Source organism: Symsagittifera roscoffensis, chromosome 1, assembly GCF_963678635.1.
Source record: "Symsagittifera roscoffensis chromosome 1, txSymRosc1.1, whole genome shotgun sequence".
Classification (NCBI taxonomy): Eukaryota; Metazoa; Xenacoelomorpha; order Acoela; family Convolutidae; genus Symsagittifera; species Symsagittifera roscoffensis.
The window spans coordinates 19,111,540-19,133,376 of NC_087062.1; the positions used below are offsets into that span (position 1 = coordinate 19,111,540).

General features: G+C 34.9%; 2 protein-coding genes across 2 annotated transcripts in view; one reads left to right on the plus strand and one right to left on the minus strand.

The window, feature by feature from the left end:
• LOC134839386 (cilia- and flagella-associated protein 221-like) overlaps positions 1 to 12,119 on the minus strand; it is a 475,835-nt gene extending 463,716 nt beyond the window's left edge. Inside the window, exon 1 of the mRNA XM_063854921.1 lies at positions 12,104 to 12,119. The gene's annotated coding sequence lies outside the window, so the exon portion shown is untranslated. The remainder of the gene's footprint in view (positions 1 to 12,103) is intronic.
• On the plus strand, positions 780 to 7,007 carry LOC134851339 (tripartite motif-containing protein 3-like). The gene is made up of 2 exons (XM_063867417.1): positions 780 to 1,512; positions 6,352 to 7,007. Exons 1-2 carry the CDS (start codon positions 972 to 974, stop codon positions 7,005 to 7,007), a joined length of 1,197 nt encoding a protein of 398 aa, XP_063723487.1. The 5' UTR covers positions 780 to 971.
• Positions 12,120 to 21,837: the final 9,718 nt, after the last annotated feature.

Below are 21,837 nucleotides of genomic sequence, written 5' to 3' on the forward strand. Positions count from 1 at the left end.
TAAAAACTAGGCAACACTCAGCCTTTTTGAACGAAAAACATTTTAAGGCTTTTTTGAACTATTATAATATTTTTTGGCACTATTGACTGAGATATTATACTAAGAATAATATTAAGAATTATACTTCGACACTAAGAACCCGTCAAAAACATTTTCCCAAAAAATTGGCAAAAACTGAGATTTTCTTACATAAACCTTATCTTTTTGCTTGTTTCAACATGATACACAAACCAAAACATTCCCTCTTGATACATTTCAAACTCATTTTCTTTAATTGATAATGATGCTTTTCATTTTATTGCATGAAAAATTTCTATCGTAAAAGTTGGAATCTCGAACTAATATCAAAATTAGGAAAATTGGGCTACGAAAACTTAAAATTTGAAACTGATAATAAAGTGTATCTTAATGCAAAAAAATCTAGTACCTATTTTTTGCTCATGAAAAAACGGATTCCTTATCTTAATACCTGAAAATTTTGCCTTCCCCCATATATGAGAAAACGTATTTTAGTACCAAGCGTACAAACGAAATTATTTTCCCTATCTGCAAACATTGTGCTTCCGATTTCGCTGTGAGGCGGCGTATAATGCTGTGTTGTTTAAGAATCGGTTGGAGACTGCATAATGCATTGGAAAAAATATCACAAGCTTAAATTGTAAGCAAAAAAAAAATAACTAACGTCTACACAAATAGAAACAGTCTAGATTTCAGACGAAACAGCATATGGTAATCGTGAACTATGTATACATTTTTAAATAATAAAGTGTTAGAGCATGCTTAAGGCGGCAGTAGTTATTTTGTGTGTTTTCGTTTGTGCTTGTAATCTTACAAAAAGTGTATATGCAACTCAAACCATAAATTGCTATCGAAACGACGTGCATTTTGATGGGTAATTACTTCTAAAAACACTTTTAAAATTAATCAATCAACTAACAGCCAGTTACAACTTGCAAATATCATTCAAAAATATGGCGGCAATGATGGAACCCAATTCCCGAGAGAGAAGCGAGTCACTTATTTGTGTCATTTGCACGGATAATTTGGATGATCCGCACGCATTACCATGTGGACATTCTTATTGTGGACCTTCAAAAAACTGTTTGAGAATTCTACAGCAAAGAATGGGAACTCGCAGAGTTCTAAAGTGTGCCATCTGTAGCACGGATCATTGCCTACAAATTCAAGATCTGAAACCCTTGTATGGGATACGGGAGCATTTAGAAGAAACTTCATCGCAGATCAATAAATATCGACAGGAAATAGAAGAGCTGAAACAAAAAATGGAAAATATGCAGCAGAATAGTTCATTTGAACCACCAGTTTGCTCGCATAGCTTATGCCAAAACTATGTTTCTTTCTGGTGCAGACAGTGTGAAGTTGAAATTTGTGACGATTGTTTGGAAACAGATCATGATATGCACTCAATATTAGTGTTCAAGAAGCACTTGAGGAATGAAGTCCAAAAGAAGCTATCAAGACTTCAATTAAAGAAAAATGGCGAATTAGAAGGTAAATCTTGTGTTTGCTAGTTTTTGAGTTAGTATCTTCCCTTGCTTAAAAAATTAGGCAAGATAATTTTTGAGTCTAAGGCTTGCATTTTTTCACATTGTCTTCTATTCTTTTGTTAAAATCATGAAAAAAAGTTAGCTTAATCTTAGTATGGGAGCTCATACGTGCCGAAGTGCGAGAAAGCTGGAAACTAAAATTTTTCAGATTGCAAGAATTGAACCGTTTCTACCGAATCCGGTATTTTAGTTTTGCTTTAAGCACAAAAGTTTAAAAAAATTTGACCTCTGGTAAAACGCAGACCAATTTACTAACATGGCACATAACTATTTGACAGATGTACAAAGACTTTTAACCTGGGATTATGCTTCCCTAATTAAGACAATTATCTCACAGCTTTGTCGAAAAAACTCTCTATTGTCCAACTTCTATCAAAAATCAAAAACAAAACAAGCAAAATTTGCGGCAAACACTGATACACGCGCAATGGAGATACTTGCCAATACTAGAAACGATTGTGTTATTGTCCCGACCGTTTGAAACGTAGGGAGGAACTTTGTGTTCAAGTGTGGTTTAGTGTTTTTTTTTGCTTTGCTCGCAAAATCAGCAACTACATTCAACCATCGTAGAGAGTTGAGTGATATGTCATATTAAAGCCTTTTCAATCGTGAATCGAACGACGTTACAAAATTTCGAAAAAAATTTCCAACTGTCGAGAAAAATCGGCTTGAAGTTTTGATTTTTTGTTTTAACTCTAGCGAATAAAGCGAGCAAGCAGGCTTGCAATAGCTTATTTTAATGACTTAAAAGCGTACAATAATTTAACTTAAGCTGTAAAAACTTAGTTTTACTCGATTAAAGATATTTCTGTTTTTAAATTGAAAAACTTTTTGATTTTTTTTAGTCATTTTACTACAAAAAATGTTTTCGTTTTTGCGCATTTTACTATGACTGTTAAATATGCCTAATAAGCTATACTTTTTTGTTCAAACCTTTTTATCACCCCGCACCAGAAAAACGACACAATTTTTTTTTAAAATAGTATTTTTTTGAAATATGGTCGGTATATTATGCGCGATTTGCACAGTAACCGGCTATTCTTGTTTGCAGTTGAAACTTGTTTGCTGACTGAAATTTAGGATGCTAATTTAGGGCAGTAGTTTTTTATTGTGATTGATTCCAGTAGAAACTAGAGAAGTTTTTCCGGAAATTCGTGCTAGCGATTTAGTTTTTAAGGCAGGGTATTCATACTTCACAAAAAAAAATCAGCCTCATAAGTCCCAAAAAAGCAGCCACACAAGTTCCAATAAATTTTGAATTACTGAACCGACAATTTTAGACAAATTGTTAACATTGGTTTAAGATCGTTGGTGGGCGAGCGAGTCATACCCGCTGTTGACAAGGTTGTAACTCATTGGCGCGACTGAGGCGTTCACTATTTTAATGTTTGTTTTTATGCTACTTGAACACTAGACAATTAGTTAACTGTTATTTAACCCACAATTTGACTAATAAAAACTCAAATTGAATAGTTTTGGGATTTTTTTGCGCAGATAACTTTGCTCACAGAATTTGCGCGTAAAAACCTTATAATTATTGTACATGCTTAATAATAATTTCAAACTCAAGGAGCATTTTGCGTATTTGGTGCAGCGGTAATACTCATGATAGACTTAACGAAGCCCGGAAAATTGGTTCTTGTCAGGGCATTTTTCTTTTGCAAACTGAAAAATTTGGCGAATTTAAACTATCGTTTTTCTAACTGTATGGTCAACTTAGTTTCTGCAAAATTGGTTTTTTGAAGGTTTGACTTCTCTCTGGAATGAAACTTTTTTCCACAAATTTTTGATTATTTTTCAAACTTTTGATTTGTATTTTATTTTACTTTTACTCTTGCTCATTTTTATATTCTCATTTGATGTGCAGTTCAGCTTCGCTTTTGTGTAAAAACTTTGTTTTGAAAATAATTTATGGCAGTTTTGAACAATTTTATTGCCTATCTGTAGCATTTTTGACTATCGATGCTCCTGTACTGAATTTTGTGAGTTCATCAACAAATTAAACTTTCGTTGATGCAAATTTTTGGGCAGATTCAATCATTGTTGTTTCTCATTTCTTTGCTTTTGCGTCTCAATATTCAGAACGTAATCATTTTTTGGATGATATAAGACAAAACAATCAACATCGTTGTAGACTAGCCTAATATTTTTTTGTTTATCGAATGACTGTCTCTTCTCCAATGAAAGGCAGTTTAGCATCAGTATAAGTCTTTTCAAGTTCTTCATTAGGCTATATGGCCGCATAAAAACTCGTAGATATTATAACTAATGTTTTTGTACACAAAATCATTAGAAGGGACGATCATCGAAATAAGTCATCCAAGTTGTATAAAACCCTTCTCAAGCATTTCCTCCCTTGATTGCCTCCTCCCTTGATTGAACTGTTATCGATTTATTAACTTGTAAGGTCTGGTGAGACCGAACAAAAAGATGGAGCTCAAATTCGCTGCTAGGAGATTAAGTTATACAAAAATGTCGATCATTGTGCTAAGAAGTATGAATATTTGTTGGCGTATCAAAATTCGTCTGTGTAAAGGGATTGACAGCAAGAATTTGCGTTAGAATGATATAGATCTTTTCTTTGCTTTTATGCCAACCCTTGAATGACAATAATTCGTTGTTTTACAACTAATTTGAGACCGAGTTACCATCCTAATACCTCATTTGCCTCCAGTTTGCTTTTTCATATTTTTTCAAGACAGTTTTTTCTGTCTTTGTTAGTTGTAAAAGAAACTGCATTTGAAACTGAATCCTCACCTATTAAATAATTACCTGAAGCGCAAACTTGTTTTCTATTTGGTTTTTTTTATGCGATGCTTCTTTTTTGCTGAAAAATTCCATCATCATTTTTTCCTAATTTCTCTTAAATTGAAGTATACGTTGCACTTTTGATAACTTATTGTTCCGACTTTCGTAACGAAAGTTACGGAATATTTGTGCTCGGGTGGGTTTTTTTTCTTCAGACAAATTTCGATTTTTTAACAAGCCATTTTTGACATTTTTTATATCATTCGAAAGCTATTGTTGTCCTGGGCTTAAAATTGAAAAAATAATTCACCTGTGATAATTTTTGTGAGTTAATAGGGGTTTAAAGATTGCCATTTTGGCCAACTCGGGACAATAAAAGCGCGATAAATTTCGCGCTATTAACGCAAAAGCGATATTTGTTAAGTCTTAGAAATCTTTCCGAATTGGTTCAAGGAAGCCTGTAAGCCATAAGTGTTTTGTTAATAGGAGCAAAACCTGTCTCTTTGTACTTAATATGACGTGTGGGGGGATGGTTTCACAAAAAATCTCAAATTTAAAAAATATTAATTTTACTTTACTACATTAAATTTTTCATGTTTTTACTGCTCCTTAGACCTTAAAAGGCATTCGGAACATTCAGGGCTTTGCATTAATGCGAGCAGTCTTGTTCAGTTGACTGGTCTAATTGTTCCGACTTTCGTAAAGAAAGTAACGGAACATTTGTGCTTGGGTGGGTTTTTCTTCAGACAAATTTCGACTTTTAACTAGCCATTTTTGGTAATTTTTTTCATCTAACAAAAGGTATTGTTGTGCTGAGCATAAATTTGAAAAATTTTTTTATCTGTGATCATTTTCCGAAAAGTTATGGGGGTTTAAAGGTTGCCATTTTGGCCAATTTGAGAAAATTAACGCTCGATGCATGTTGCGCTATTTACGCGTCAGCGGAGATTTAATCCGTCTCAGAAATCGTTCCAAATTGGTTCAAGGAAGCTTATAAGGCGTAATTGTTCTGTTAATAGGAGCAAAACCTTTCTCTTTGAACTTAATATTACGTGTGGGTGGATGTTTTCACAAAAAATCTCAATTTAAAAAAAAAATTTAATTTAATTTTATTACATTAAATTTTTCATGTTATTACTGCTCTATAGACCTTAGAAGGCATTCAGAACATTCAGGGCTTTGCCTTGATACGAGCAGTCTTGTTCAGTTAACTGGTCTAATTGTTCCGACTTTCGTAACGAAAGTAACGGAATATTCGTGCTTGGGGTGGGTTTTTTCTTTAGACAAATTTCGACTTTAACTAGCCATTTTTGACAAAAAATTTTTAAATCATTCAAAAAGCTTTGTAATGCAGTCAAATTTCAAATGTTCTTGTCGCATTTTTTGACACAAACAAACTTTCATACCGGCAAAATTTTAATTTAATTTGAAAGGTATTGATGCCTTGAGCTCAAAATTTTGAAAAAGATAAAAGTTGTCGCTTGAATTATTTGTCTGAAGCTATTGGACATTGAACTTCGTAAACTTACAATTAGGCCGGCTCCAATTATTTAAGTGGAATTTAAGTAAGCTAATTAGTCCAAGTAAAATGAAGCAAGCTTATTGGTCCAACTAAATGAGAAAAAAAAGTCCGTTTGTGCTTGATTTTGCTTGCTGGTGTAAGACTTGCAAAAAAATATATTTGTTATTCATTTTTGATTTGTTTTCATCTTTTTCAATCAAAAACAGCATGAGACAGTGGTTATTTTCAAAACCTTTTCCTTGATACGAGTCGTCATGTTGTTCCGGCTTTCGAATTTTTTTTGTCCAAAAAGTTTTCCATCGAAGTATGAGGGCATTCGAAGGTTCCGGAATTTGCTTCGATACAAGCTGACTTGGCTAATTTTAAATCAAGATTTAATCTCAGGTCTTCAACTTTAAACCGATTTGAAGTCATTATATCGTTTAAGAGAGCTCGCTGTAAAGAAATTGAGAGTCCTGTTTTTCTTCGGGTAACATAAATACTTGAACGAAACAACAATTCAATTACATTTAGGTTCTGCACTTCTCAAGAAGCTCGATGAGAAGATAGATAGAATTAATCGAAAACTTGTGTACTTTCGCAATTTGGAAACTGAAGTAAGGTCTGTGAAGAAAATCACCGATGACCTTTCAAAACATTTAGACGATATTGAAAAATTCGCTCAAGGTACTGCGGATTGTTCGTTTGAATTAGTGCAAAAGTTTATTGAGAAATATTGCGAGTACCCTGAAATAAACATTGAAAATCACGCGTCAATTGAACCTCGAAAAATGGATCCCGAGCACTTTACGTCGAGAGTCGACTTCCCGTTAAAAGACCTTAAACAGACCCTACCCGAGTTTAATATAACGAAATGGTCACCGCCATTGCGCTTAGGAGGTTTTACCTTCAAAATAGGTTTTACTAAGACACATAGCACGGAACTAGCCAACTGGCCGATGTTGAATTTTCATATTCGAAATCTGGGAGAAGAAGGTGGCTCACACTTCAGGACTGTCAAACTTGGTGTTATGAATCCTGTTTCATCCAAACCACACTTCGAGGAACAAATCGACGTCAATGATTGTACATCGGTAATATATTCAATAGATTGGGCACTTTTGTTTAGAAAACATTTGCACTGGCTGGACGAAAATGGGACTCTTTTAGTGTATTGTACGACAACGTAATTGACAATTTGTGACTTATTGCTCTTGAGCTTTTTTTGACATTATATGAATAATAAAGATGAAAGTTATAATCTCCTTCTGCTGAATGTGAGACTTTCAGACACATAATGTTGGAACGCGCTTCCGGTTAGCCATAAAACATGTCTCTGTAATCGGATGTAGGGGGGGGGGGGCGGGGCGGACGTCCCTCACCTTCAGGGATTTGACCCCCTGCCGACCCAAAGGGTCCCCTTTTGTACTATTTTGAGATATCCCTTTTTGGCTGGCTGACCCTAAAATTTTTCTAAAGGCGCCTTCGGGGGGAGCGCGCGTCGAAAAAACGCGATTTTTCGGTCAAAATTTTCCAAAAAGTGCCTAAAACGCCTTCAAAGAACGCGGTCCAGAAAATTTGGCCAAAATCTAAAATGGGGTCATTATAGTGATCTGAGAAAGCTCAGAAAATCTATTTGGTCAACCTAGAAAAAGTCGACAAATTTTTTTTTGAAAATCCAACCCCCTCGAGAAAATCCTTGATCCGTCCCTGTAATAAATTCGTTTTCAAGAAGGGAACAGACTCGATTATTATTTACATAACTAGTTAGCTGCCTATCGAGTGGTGTCTTCAAGAAAATCTGTATTTATTTAAAATCCGTTTGAACAATTTAAAAATGTTTTGAAGAATCAATTGTATAAAAATTCTGTTGAACCTATGTCAGCATATAGTTACTCCTTTGTTTATTTTCAGAATTACATGAAAAAAATTTACATATCATACTAAACCTTCATTAAATCCACCAAAAAATTTAGCTTATTTTTTTTCTGCGATTATAAATTCTTCTATCGCATTGCATATGATCTTTCATTAGAGAGAAATTGGTTGAAAAGCCTTACACTTCATTGCCAAAAATTTTCGCAACACAATCAGCTACTAACATGTTTCGGCATTTAGCGCTTGCTTATTCATTGATCGCTTTGTACCGTGCAATTTACCGGTGAAAAACCTTTTGTAGTTACCAGTGACCTTATTCCTTGTCTGTTAATGCGCAGAACCCTAAAAACCACGTCCAATCAGAATTTACAAAAGTTTTGTTTAAGTTCTCCCATACGATTCCAAATTGTAGTTTTATAATTTTTAAAATAAATCTGTAACTAGATATCATTTGGAAACAATTTTTTAATCATTATGTTAAAATAGAAAACTTAGCAAACTGAAAGTTATGTTTGATCGTCTAACAAATTGTGCAGAAAATTGAGTGTGGATACGCTAAGAGGTTAATTTAAACCCAATTGGAGCGTACTCTATCGTCAGTTTTGAACTTTAATATGGAAAAAATTTTAAGAAAACAAATAAAAGATATTTTTAGTGAAAATTCATCCTTTAGAAAACGTGGGCCCGTAAACTCGCTGGAACTATAAGCAGCAGAACGCCCTCTTCTTAGACATTTTTGTGACTATCTGAAATGTGACTATAATCTTTTGACGCAAAATGAAATCATCCCACATTGTAACCCCATAGTCAGCCTTGTATAGTATAAAACTATGTTGTCAGAAGTCAACGCCTGATCTTCTGTATGAATACAGTTCGAAAAACCCCACCACAAAACAGAACATAGTCATATACACATCAAGCTACAAAGATATATTTCATATGTATATCAGGTCGCGAACTTAAGCCTAATAATTTCAGTGTTTTTGAGTATGAAAGCATCCCTCAATCTATGAACAAAATTAATCAATTCTTCTTTTTTTAAAATTGAAAAATTATTAGGCAGTAAATTGTTTTAAAAGAAATGATTCAACAGTTTGCATCCTATGAGCAATATTGATTGTTGTTTCAATTTAGGTTGTCAGTAGTGATCCCCAAAAGTATTTTGGTCGACTTTCTGGTTTTTTAAACTGAAACCTTCAATTTATAAAAGTTATAAGATAGGCATTCGAAGTTAGTTTATTGATAGAATTGAGCAAAATTTGGGTAAATCGTACACATTTAACTCATAAAAATTTAAGATTTCGTGATAATTAAAATGATTCCTACTCTTATTGTATTTTCTCCCGTAAAGCATCATCCCGATTTCTTATTTTGCCTAAGTGAAAAAAATTTGAGATTGCTGAAACTTGTCCTTTCATAAACATGTAGACTATAATTTAACATGGATTCGATTGTATAAAAATAGTACTTAATGAAAACTTCGATTGACACAAATTTCCAAATTTACGAAATATTTACTTTTGTCTTCCTAACTCAGCTTAAGTTTTTCAATATCCGACTAAAAACGGTTTGGAATCCACAAAACATTGTTTGAGATAATTGCGAAAAAAGTTAATATGTTACCGTATGTCTACTTAGATCCAATCGAAGACTGAAAGCATTGATTTTTTTCTGATCAAAGAAAAACTGAGAAAAACTGATTTTTCACCGTAAAGTAAAAATTTCTGATCAGCCAGCCACATATACTGTTACAATAGTCTGATCTGCAAATAAGTGTACGAACGTAAGAGTCTTTCACACAGCTGGGCACATAATTTACTTGAACCAGAAACAGTAGTGGATCAATTTCAGATCCTTTGGGGAATCCATAAGATACTTTCAACCAATCCGAGTATACCAGTTTTGTAAAAACTCAAAATCAGAGTTTTTCAATTAATTTGACTAAAGTCTCGATCGAATTGTTTTTTTTTTCTGAAATTTCTTCTCACATGAAATGTTGCATCGGTTTGATTATTTGTAAAGACGGAAAAGCAATACTTTTTTGAACATTGTACCGCGGCACTTAACCAAAGAAATCGGCTTTTTCTTTTTATCTGTTTTACTCCCCTCTCTGTAAAATGGTAGGACTTTTAGGATGCTCTGGAAACTTTCCTTTTTTAGTGACAGATTTATCAAATACGTTAGATATGGAACAATTTTATGTGATTTTTTTTTGATCGAGTTGCTTATTTTGGCGATTCTTGTTGATCGCTTGGCATTTAGACTGTCAATCACCTCTAAAACTTTGAACACTGTGGTGTTGCACAGAAACACTAATTTTGTTTTTCGTTCATCACAATAGGTACTTGGTAACAACGCAAGGAGCCTGCATGCAAGGAGAAATTTTTATTTGAGCGATTTGCCACACCCACAATATTAGGTATTTTAGTTTTTCTTGATTTCAGAAGAAGTATTTTGCATCTTTCCTTTGATATTTTAAATTGTCTGGAATTTCCAATACAATTATTTAACTTATCATTATAATAACTTTTTTGCAGTTTTTGACTAATTTCTTAAGTTTTCTCTTGTAGAAATTATTCTTAGTTTTAATTGTGTTTCCAACTTCTTTCCTAAACCATCTGGAATAAGGATTTACCTTTTCAGAGCTCACACATTCCGGTGTGAATAATTTCAACTTTTTTAAAAACAAATTTTGGAATAATTAGTGTTTTTGTTTAGCACAAGATGTGTTTTTTTTTTAATTTTTAGTATTTTTTGGAGTTTAATGACCGTTATCCATCTTTAATATATTTCATATCTCGAAAAAGTTTCATGGTGGTATCTTTCCATGCTATTTAAAAAGTAAAAGCTATTGGACATCAATCTGCGATTGGGAGCTCTTCCAGCACGTTTACTTAAAATTTTGGAAAAAATTTTAACACGCAAATGATCAATGCATGTGCTTGAGTCTGAAATGATTCGAGTTGGTTTATCACTGGTGTCATTTAAACGTTTGCCGCTCTTATATTGAGGTAGCAATTTTAAAGATAATGTTTTTCTGTAAAATGATGACTGGACCTTTATGCTTAGATATCTCATTTAAAACCTTTCAGAATTTTTAGTGGATAAAAAATTGTCCGTTAGCAATTTTTGATACCTAACAACAATTATAAACCGAACTTCTGCATGTTGTATCAAAACAGCTGTTGTTACTGGCAAGTCACTCTTAAGCTCCTGAATAAAACTTCATTCAGGGTCAATCTTAATCGTCAAGCCACCACCCCTTTTTTCTAAGTTTTCATATGCAAAGGACGTGTAATTCGTTATTGTGAAAATTTCTTTGTTATCTTCTTCAGTTATACAAGTTTCTATAGTAAGTATAACTTTTGGAGACTCGAGACCATTAACTGATGGTTCCAACTCTTCGTCCTGTTTTTTTGAAGGTTGAACACAATACGACTGAAAAATCAAATTCAACATCAGATATTACACTGATAACAATATTAGGTTCTAGAGAAACCGTGGTGCTGCTCAAAAACATAAATTTTCATTCGAAAAACAACTCATTATACACTTTATTGAGTAATTCAGCTGCAGGGCTCCTTCATAGAGACTATTTATTCTGCACACTCTTCATTGTTTTCCCACGGAACATGACATCTCCTTTTCTGGTCCAAACTGCCTAGATTTGAACATCTTATTTCATCAATCGCATAAAATTATGCCATGCACTAGCTAGGTCTTTGTACACATAAATTTGGGCACTCTACTCACTGTTTTTAACGTCTTCTTTTTAGGCAAAATGTCATTTTTTGCTACCCTTCTCGAGAACCGTACAATGATTGGTCGGTTTCTGTTAGATGCACGTGTCGGCAATCGATGAGCAATGAAAATATCCGAAGGGGTAATTTGTGCACATACTTTCGTAGATAAATGTATGACCTTGCTGATGGTCTTATCATAACATTCGAGTAAGTTGTTTCCACTTGCATCTCGTCTCACTTGTCCTGGATATGCCCATTTTTTCAAATTGTCTCTGTTGTTATAGTTTTTGTAGTTCGTCCTCACACATGACTTTGCAAAAGCTTCCGTTTTTTAAGCTTTATTCGATTTTGAACTGGCCGAAGAAATTCTGTTTTTGTAGCTGTCAAAAGTTTTTGAACACTGTCTAATTGTTACTTTTAGATCCTCTGTCAGCTCTCTCACAAAATCCGGGAGTGAGTTTGTTTTCAATGGACTTTCCGATGGTTTCCTCCAACTTGTCAATGAATGGCCACTTCATCAGCGGGACTGGATACGACGCACGACCTCTTAGTTTCTGATTTTGCAATTGTCGTTTAATCTTGAAACCTTAGGGTAGGCGGATCATGAGTTTTGGCATCGTTCTGAACATGAGATTGAACGTTCTCCATTTACAGTCTCTGAAACAATTTAATAAGTTTATCGAAACCTTCAGATAGAAATCAATTTTGGATTTTTTTTTCAATTTTATGCCTTTGAAAGTTTTTAGATAAGTTTTATAATGTTCGCATTTCGAACGAAAATTCCTGAACAAAAAATTTGAAGTTTTTTGATGAATCTTCTAGCTGTAAGTAATTGAGAAAATTTTCAAAAAAAAGTGAAAAACTTGTTGTTTCTCATTTTTTTTTCAAAAGTTTTTCCTTTAAATTTTTTGTGATGTTCTCGTTTGTAATCAGAGTTTTGTTCGATTTTGAATAATGCAGAAATTTCAAAACAATATTAATACAATATGGAAGTTTGGATTTTTTAGAGAGAAGAGTCATTTCTCCCCGCGCTATCTAGAACAAAAAGTAATGGAGTTAGTATATATCAAGTTAGTATTCATTATCTAACAATTTTTGAGCGGGATTTATTTATTAAAAGCCCTTAAAAAACCCCCATATTTTCACGCAAAAAGCTTAGAGATTTGAATTGAACTTTTAATGCCTAAGTTAAAAAATTATTACAACCCAGAAGTCAACAGATATTGAATGCGAAATTGATGTAAGCTAACTTCATCTCTTTTTGCTCTATATAGCGCAAGAAGGAAAAAAATTTTTACAAATTTTTTTTTTTATTTTTTTAACTTTTCTTTTTTTGGAAACTTATCAAGTTTTTTATAATGAAACAGTACTCTTCAAAATTCGGACCAAAAAAAATAATGTTCAAATTGTAACTTGTTTTTAGTAAGTGACTAATGTAGCATATGGTAAGTTTTAGAGGAATCAAGATAACGAGCTTGGAATTGTGCAGTAGTAGATCTAGTTACGTTCATTAGGTACACTGAACTCTATATATCAGCCTACTTGAATTCCTTTAAAAACATTTGACTAAACATGCAGCAGTACAACAGAAACAGAGAAAAAATTGTCAAGTAAAACAAAACACAGACGCTTTAGTGTTTCCAAGGCTCGCTTCCTTGCAGTTAGCTTAAAAATCAGCGGAGCAAGATGTCCAATTTCTGCGGTGCTGATTTTCATAGAAAACCGAAGTAACTTGGGATAAAAATTTGGTATAAAAAAGAGCCTAGTTCTTGTCAAAATATTTTTGAGCTTTCAATTTCATCAACAAATTGGTTCTTTTTTAGTAGGAAGTTTTTTTTGAGAATTTGAGTTTTCTATGCGTCAGAGTTTTGAAGTTTTGCGATGCAAGTTTTCTGACACTTTTTTGACTTCAAATTTCTAAATCTAGAGTCTTTAGTCAATTATGTTTACCTAAATTCAAAAACTCCAGCATGTTTTCTCCAATTTGCATGATAGGGCCTATCCCGGAAGCTCTACGAGCAAGCTTTGTTAACTTTCAAGCCAACTGAAGCAACTTCGTCAGTTTTGGACCTCATTTTGAGCTTGTTTACGGCTCGGGTCATAACTTTTGAACCACTAGCTGCACAGCTCCCATCTTTTTTATGCAGCTGACCATCAACTATATCTAACTTCGCTAAAATTGAAAGTGAGCTGTGCGAGCACTCCTTCAAGCTCAAACAAGCGTTTTAGAGCCCTGAGACCCCCATTTTTCATCTCAAAATAGGGGTCTTCCGCTTCGATCAGTCGCTCCTGCAGCTCAACCATAACTTTTGAACTACCACTGGGCCTCAGAATTGACAGAATTTGACTCCTAAATGAGTATTACTGGCACAAAAGAGTTCAAAAAAAAAGCTAGGTATAGTAACATTGTTACTGGTGCTTATTCAATCTTTTCTTCCTTCTCTTCACTGGTTCATCTCTTTAACACTGCCCAGCTTTTAGCTCAGTGAAAGAGCTCAGACCGACTGCTACTGCTGATAGTTAACTCCTAAAGCAGTTCTTCTAGGTACTAGCGTTAGTTAGTACCTACTTGCTTTCTGATCGGTCAGTGTCTTTTAATTGGAATGAAGACCAGGCAGAAGTAGGCCTCCGAGCATTCTGGTGCTCTCCCAGTTTCTGACGTTGGGACTTCGCTGAAATTCGTTTACTTGCTACTTAACCGTCTTTCGGCTATCTTTCGGGTACTTGCTACTTTTACTTGACCGTACATCGTCACCGCCTTGAGTCAAGCTAACTTACTTAACTTAACTAACTTAACTGACTTGCTTGAGTCTAGCAACTCTAATCAAGCCATCTTTCGGGAATCTGACTCTCTCTTAATATGATGCACCACCGAGCAAGGTACTTTGACTGGGAGCCAATCCCCAGTCTCTTGCTATCATGAACTTTCTAAGGATCACCAAGAAGGATCACCTTGAGTCAACCTAACCTGCATCAGGTTAACTCTCTTTGCACCATCTTTCGGGAATCGAAGGTGATCCATTAAGGACTACCTTGAGCCAATCTAACCTTAGCTAGATCAAATCTAAGATGGACCCTCTTAGATGGACCATCTATCTAAGGATCACCAAGAAGGATCACCTTGAGTCAACCTAACTTGCATCAAGTTAACTCTCTTTGAACCATCTTTCGGGAATCTAAGGTGATCCGTTAAGGACTACCTTGAGCTAATCTAACCTTAGTTAGATCAACTCTTAGATGGACCATCTTAGATGGACCATCTATCAAAGGATCACCAAGAAGGATCACCTTGTGTCAACCTAACTTGCATCAGGTTAACTCTCTTTGCACCATCTTTCGGGAATCTAAGGTGATCCGTTAAGGACTACCTTGAGCTAATCTAACCTTAGTTAGATCAACTCTTAGATGGACCATCTTAGATGGACCATCTATCAAAGGATCACCAAGAAGGATCACCTTGTGTCAACCTAACTTGCATCAGGTTAACTCTCTTTGAACTATCTTTCGGGAATCTAAGGTGATCCATTAAGGACTACCTTGAGCCAATCTAACCATAGTTAGATCAACTCTTAGATGGACCATCTTAGATGGACCATCTATCTAAGGATCACCAAGAAGGATCACCTTGAGTGACGGACCGGGATTGCCCATCTGATATGAAAAAACGATACTATCAAATTGGCGACTAAGTTTTAATTAAAATTTCAGTTTTCTTATCACACTTGCGAGAGCAAGTGGCTTATAATCGGGAACTAGACTTTATTTCCGTAAAAAAAATTTCTTGTTTTGTTATTGAACCTCACCAACAACCCGATTCTTTCTCACTTGGCCGAGTGGTAACGCATTTACTTTTGTATTGCTAGATTTGGGATCGAGTACCGGGTTTTCGGATTATCGGATTTTCTTTTCTGCTTCTGTTTCATCAGCTTAGTTGCAACTTTGAGGAGTTTTCCTTTGTTGCAAGCAATTTTCATTATCGTTTTCATGAAGTTTTCAATTTACTTGTAAAATTTGTAAATTTTTAAGTTCTTGCTCTGTATGTTTTCTTCGATTTTCTTTTTTTTTTCTTAGCTTGAAAATTACATTTGGCCTAAATGGTTTTGGTTCAAGTTTTACTGGCTTAGGTACCTTATTTTGTGTATCTTTATTAGAAAAATGAAAATAAAATAGTTGTTTGTGTTGTAAGATTTCAAAGTTATGAAGTGTACTCTGGAATTGTTTACATTCCCTCTCCACAAAAGATTCTTTTGATTCTTTTTGCTGTCCTACAATGCTGCGCTTGCAAATGTATTGCAAGTGATGCGAAGCTCCACTTTGTCTGCGAGTTTGAAAGGTTAGTATATTATTTTGCACCTTTTTTCATTGTTTCACTAATTGCTGAGTTTGTCGCTGAATTTATCCTTTTTCAGCAAAAAAAAACAAAAACTTGTTTAGAATAGATTTATTTCTCATTTTTTTGTTTTTCTTATTTTGCTGATGATTAAAGCCAGGCAGGCAAGCTAAACATCAAAATAATTTGAAATTAGTTTTGTGTTCCTTCAAAATATTGTTCTTTCGAGGCAAACTGCTTTTTTTAAATTGCAACGTATGCAAAAAAAAATTTAAATTGAATGATCAGTCTAATTAAATAAGGTTTTAGTAGCAGCAAAAACTAGCGTTGGATATCGACTTGATTAATAAAACGGTGATGTATGCACGTTCAAAGAAGGTGCGGAATATTTATGCTTGGTGAGGTTTTTTTTATTCAGTAATTTTTCGACTTTTTAAGCAAGCGTTTTTAACGGAAATTTTTTAAATCATCTGAAAAAAATTGTTGTCTTGTGCTCAAATTTAAAAAGAAATTTTACTTGTGATTATTTTTGTAAAGTTACGGGGAATTGAAATTTGCTAATTTGGCCAATTTAAGATAATTAAAAAATCTTATGTTGCGTACTTATAACACGCTTAAGGAGCGAACAAGACTGCTAGTATGTCAGAGCAAAGCCCTTAATTCATATCAAATAGTTTTTGGGAAAAAAATTCTTAAAAACCTATAAATAGATCAAAGTGTGAAATGTTGATTCGTACGAAATCAATACGACCGATCTGATTAGCTAGCATCAATTCAATTTGAATAGATTTTGTTGTGCCGGATAGTTCGCCACGCATAAACAATTTGCGTTACGCTCTCAGCAATATGAATAAATTCTTCAAAGCGCGCATAATTTAGTCCAGAACATGGCCATTTTGGTAGTTTTCAAATCTCCAGAACTTTACAAAAATGATCGGAGGTAAAATATTTGAACTCATGTAGTCGATATCTTTAATGGGGTAAAAAACTTTTATTTCGATCGGCGAAAGTTGACTGAATAAAAAACCACACCGAGCATAAATATTCCGTTCTCTTCGAAAGTCGGAACAATTATTGCGTTCCAAATTTAAATTGGGGCTAGCAATATAATTCTATTTTATTATTGCACGCATTTCGAGACGCTAAACATACCCTTAACATTTAACATAGCATGTGGGGGACAAAATGAAGAAATCCTTTTTTTTTTCAAATTTTTTGTCTTCTATTAAACCAAAAAAAACTGAATAGCCCCTAAGTGCAGTCGAAACATTCAGGGCATTGCCCTGATATGCGAGCAGTGTTCTTGTGGCATATTGGCGGGGTGTCGATGCTAGACATTTTAGGCAATACTTTTGCCTGAGACAGTTTAAGCAGTTTGCATGAACTACGAATTAAAAGCTTGTGAGAAAAGCGTTCTTATCGGCCGTTGAGACTACTAGCATTATAGTCCGTCAAAGTAAATTTGATGTCAATTGTGCCTTGAACTTCGAAAGCTGAAGTTATATAACAAACTGTCCGATTTATTTTTAGTTACAATTTTATTTTTTTAAAACAATTTGTGAATATTTTCCGCCAATGAAAAGAATATAACATAAACATTTGTATCCCATTTGGTAAGAAGTTCATTGACTCTCGTTTCGATAGCTTAAGATTGATATCACGCATAATTTAGTTCTGTGACTTCAAATCTCTAAAAAGTGATTAGAAAAGATTATTTTTTTTCAAATGCCACATTAAATCAATTTTGAAACAAATCTGTTATATTTTTACGTTATTATAGCAAATAGGGTTAACACATAAAAAAACTATGAACAACTCTTGAAGTCTGATCTGGAGGTCATTTGATTTCCATAAGGAATGTTCGTGCTTGACCTTTCCAGGTGGTTGTGATGTTTCGAGTACACTCACTCATCGTCGAGGATGATAATTACTGTAAACCAGATTTTTTGTATAAGTTTTCAGTACGCAGCATTGCTTCCAATTTTTGTAAATCTGTCATAAACGATTCATTTGGCCTAACTTTTGGCCTGGCCAATTTGCAAATTTGTTCAGCCTCGGCTAAACTGAGTCCTTTTTCTTGCATCAAATAAGCCATTATTATTGTTGGTGATCTGGAAAAACCTCCCCTACAGTTGACTAAAACTGAGCCGCCATCGTTTTTATTAAGGTTCTCTCCAATTACAGGCAGTTTGGCGAGATCTGATTTGTTTTCTGAACATTGGCTACAGCTGATTGTTTTATTCGAAGTCCAAACTGGAACATAAATTAAACATCCAGTTAAATGAAGACAAAAACCCGTCGGACGAGTTCATTTCTAAGTATCTAATAATCAAACTTAAAAAAAAGATGATTCGGGAAGCGTAACAATTACAGAAAGAAAAGGTTTTTTTTATTCTATTTTTTTTTTACTTTTCAAGCTTTTATTTCAATTCTCTATGCTGTTTAAAAACTAAAAAGATCGGTCTTTTTTTAAGCATTGTCGGTCAATTTTCTTTTCAATGCTCCATCTCGAAGTTTGTTTTCAATAACAACAGCCCGAGACTCCGACGAACTGTGTGTGTCTTCAGCTTTGCGTTGAAAACGTTTTGACATTTTACCCCTCAAGTGGACGCCCTCTTCTTTCACCAATTCATCCCCCATTTGGTTCTATCTAATTAACGACAATCAATTTCGGCCGTCAGACCCCAAAATACTTCTAAAGGCACCCCCCAAAAAGTGGCAAAAAACGGCATATTTGACCTATTTTCTCAAAAATTTGCTTATAGCCAGGGACAAATTTAGGGGGGGCGGGGCGGACGCCCTTTTCTTCTCTCAGGAAGGTAACCCTAACAAATACCAAAGGGTCCCGCCTTTGGACAATTTACCTAATTTTTTTCAAAGGGCGTCTTCGGCGCCGGTGTCTTTGGCCTTTATATCAAAAAAAAAATTTCAGGTGTGAAAATTCAAGGTGTGAAAATGCGTCTTTTTTCAGGCCTCAAACTGGACTCAATTTTTGACTCGAGGTAGGTACCTGCAAGCAGGTACCTGTCAACTTGCCTCATTCGCCGTATATATACCCCGTTCTAAAAATACCTAGCTACACATTGCCTTAACCTGACTCTGATCAATTCATCGAAAGTTCTTCCGATAGGCCGTGCTTTTGCCCTATAATTTCTCGAACGCTGTTTTGACTTTTATCCAGCTGAAACCTTCCATTGAAGCTACTCTAGAAGACATCAGCAATTGACCGTGAAAGCTGTGCTTCTTACTGCTGATTTTATCTAGCTCGCATGATGCGGTCAGAGTTGCTGATTGCTCTGATGTCTATGAAGCACCTGCTGGGGGCGACTAAAGCTAACAGCATTGCTCTTCAGGGATCTTCGCTAGAATTGCCTCAGTCGAAGGATCACATTCGGACTTGCGTCACCTCCTTCAACAATGGCGCGATGGTGAAGGCAATGGCTGCTACGAAAAAGTCCATTCTGACGCAGCAAAGCTTGGCGATATTCAAATAGAAGGCAGAAGAGGCAGACCTCCTGTAGCATCATCGGCTTATGGTCACTTCAGACAGACCGTTTACCTACCCTTTATTGACTTTGTCCTGATGGATCTCAAGGAACGCTTTGTTGGAGCAGCTTCTTCTTGTGTTCAAGTGTGCAAGCTGCTACCCCGTTGGATAAGTGAGAAGGATGCAAAGGAAGAAGATTTTGATGACATGGTCCAGTTATACGAAGGAGTAATTCCAGATGGTGACTTCCCCAGCGAGTTCGAAGTTTAGAAAAACATTTGGCGCTTCTCCCTGTACACCGATACCCCAGAAACCTTCACAGCTGCTTTCAGAGTGTGTCACAAAGCCACAATGACAGTAATTTTTGCTTTTGTCCAGATTTGTGCTACCCTCCCAGAGTGACTGTTTGCACTGCTGAGCGCTTTTTTTCGAGCATGAAACTACTAAAATTTAGCTCCGCTCCAACCTGAAGGAGGACCGACTCTCAAACTTGGCGCTGATTTACATCCACAAAAATGTAGAAATGAAAGTGGAAGAGGTCATCGACAGAATCGCCACAAAAAATCTAAGACTCAATTGTCTTTAATTTTGTTTATTTTCTTATTGTAAATAAATCTTTGTTTTTGTCAAAATTTTTCTCAATACGCCCCTCCCTCAAGAAAATCCTAGATCCACCCCTACCTATAATCCAAAAATGTTGTTGAAAACGGTCTTTATGGTGTTTTTAGAGAGCTCGGAAAATCAATTTTGTGGACCGATAATTTTCCGAGTTTTATGAAAGGTTCAGAAAACTTTCATTTGTATATTTGCTTTCACTACTAAATAATGGATGTTCGCATGAAACTTCATAATTATCTTAACTTGAGTGTTATTACTCGTTAAAAGACTTACCACCGTCATGTTGTCTATGTTTCTGGAAGCTATTTTGTATAAAATCGTTGGTAGACTTAAAATATTCGAACATGGACACAGTCACGTCATCCTTCACCCCAACGTGGAGAGTGTCAAAGGCGTTGCTTAAGTGAGTGTTATTGACACCGAGAGAACAAACTGCCGAGACGTTGAGGTTTCTCATAATCTCTACGCTTGTGGAACTGTTTTGGGAAAATTTTCGTTACAACCGCATCTTACTAAATCAATTTTGAATACTATATTTAAAATTTCTGCTGAGTTATTCAAAATTTAAATGTTGTGTTAGAAAAGAAGAATAACAGCTTCAATATGATCATTGGAACGAAAGAAAACTTAATGCGGTATTTTTCAAACGTGCTCGAGGTGCGTTTCGACTTTGTGCCCGAATCAAAGCCATGTCTTGAGTACAAAAACATTTTGATCGAGCTCTTATATTTTGCTTGGCGTTGTAAGTTAATGATATTTTCTGTTATACGGTACAAAGTATATTTTTACAAATATTTTGGAAATTGTATCATATTGCTCGAGTTTGATTGGTTAAAATTAGTTTCACTGAAAGAAAAATTGATTGGATATTCAAAAAAATGGAAGCCCAATTAAAAATTTGATATTTTTGGTCCGTGCAACAGAAAAAGAATCTAAATCAAAACTGACAGTGAGCACCTCGACGCTGGTTCTCATTGAGATTAAGACCATTTATCCACGAGGGAAAGGGCCAACACGAGGGAAAGGGCCCTTGTTCAGCTCATCACGGCGAACCGCAATTTGCATGAACTACGACTTAAAAGCTTGTGAGAAAAGCGTTTTTATCGACCGTTGAGACTACTAGCATTATAGTCCGTCAAGGTAAGTTTGATGTCAATTGTGCCTTGAACTTCGAAAACTGAAGTTAGTTGAACTTTCGGATTTTGATGGCTGCTGAAATTAAAATGCCTTGAACTTCTAGAAATGTCATCTGTGTATTCTCAAGTTTTAATTTTTGAAAATGTAGAATAAGCCAGAGGGTAAGCAATGAAAGCATTGGTGAACGCTAAAAATTGTGGGCTGATATACTTAGCTCGATTTTATCAGTTACACTGTATAACGTTAAAAGATCAATATCAAAATGTTTGTTTAATCCACAAGTATAAAGAAGAAAAAAATTTGAAGGCGATATATATATATAATAATTGTCCCAAATTGATCGATTTTATGCCATCATACAATTTTTATACAATTATTCTGGTGAGTTTTTCTGAATTTCAGCTCAGGAGGACAACTTTTTTGGGGGGATTGAAAAAAATTGTCCAAAACTGTTAATTAAAAAGTCAAAATTTGTCTGCGGAAAACAACACCCCGAGCAGAGCACAAATACACAAATAATCAGTCAATTTTTTGAAGGTTGGAACAATAAGTTGGTTTTTCTATCCTTGATACCAAATCACTACAAGATTTTTTGTTGACTTTTCTTCATTGGAACACATTAAGCAGAGTGTTGCACAAAAACTTTATATCAATTGGTTTCAGCCGGATTTTGGTGACCATTAATGTCCATTTTGACCTTACTGGCTGAAAATTTTCCCCATGTTTGACCTGGTTTGATTTTTCCAAGTTTACCCTGGCACCATTTGTCTTGACACCATTTGGTGTAAATGTGTGTTGTTTGTCACCATCTAAGTTATGAGTGGTGA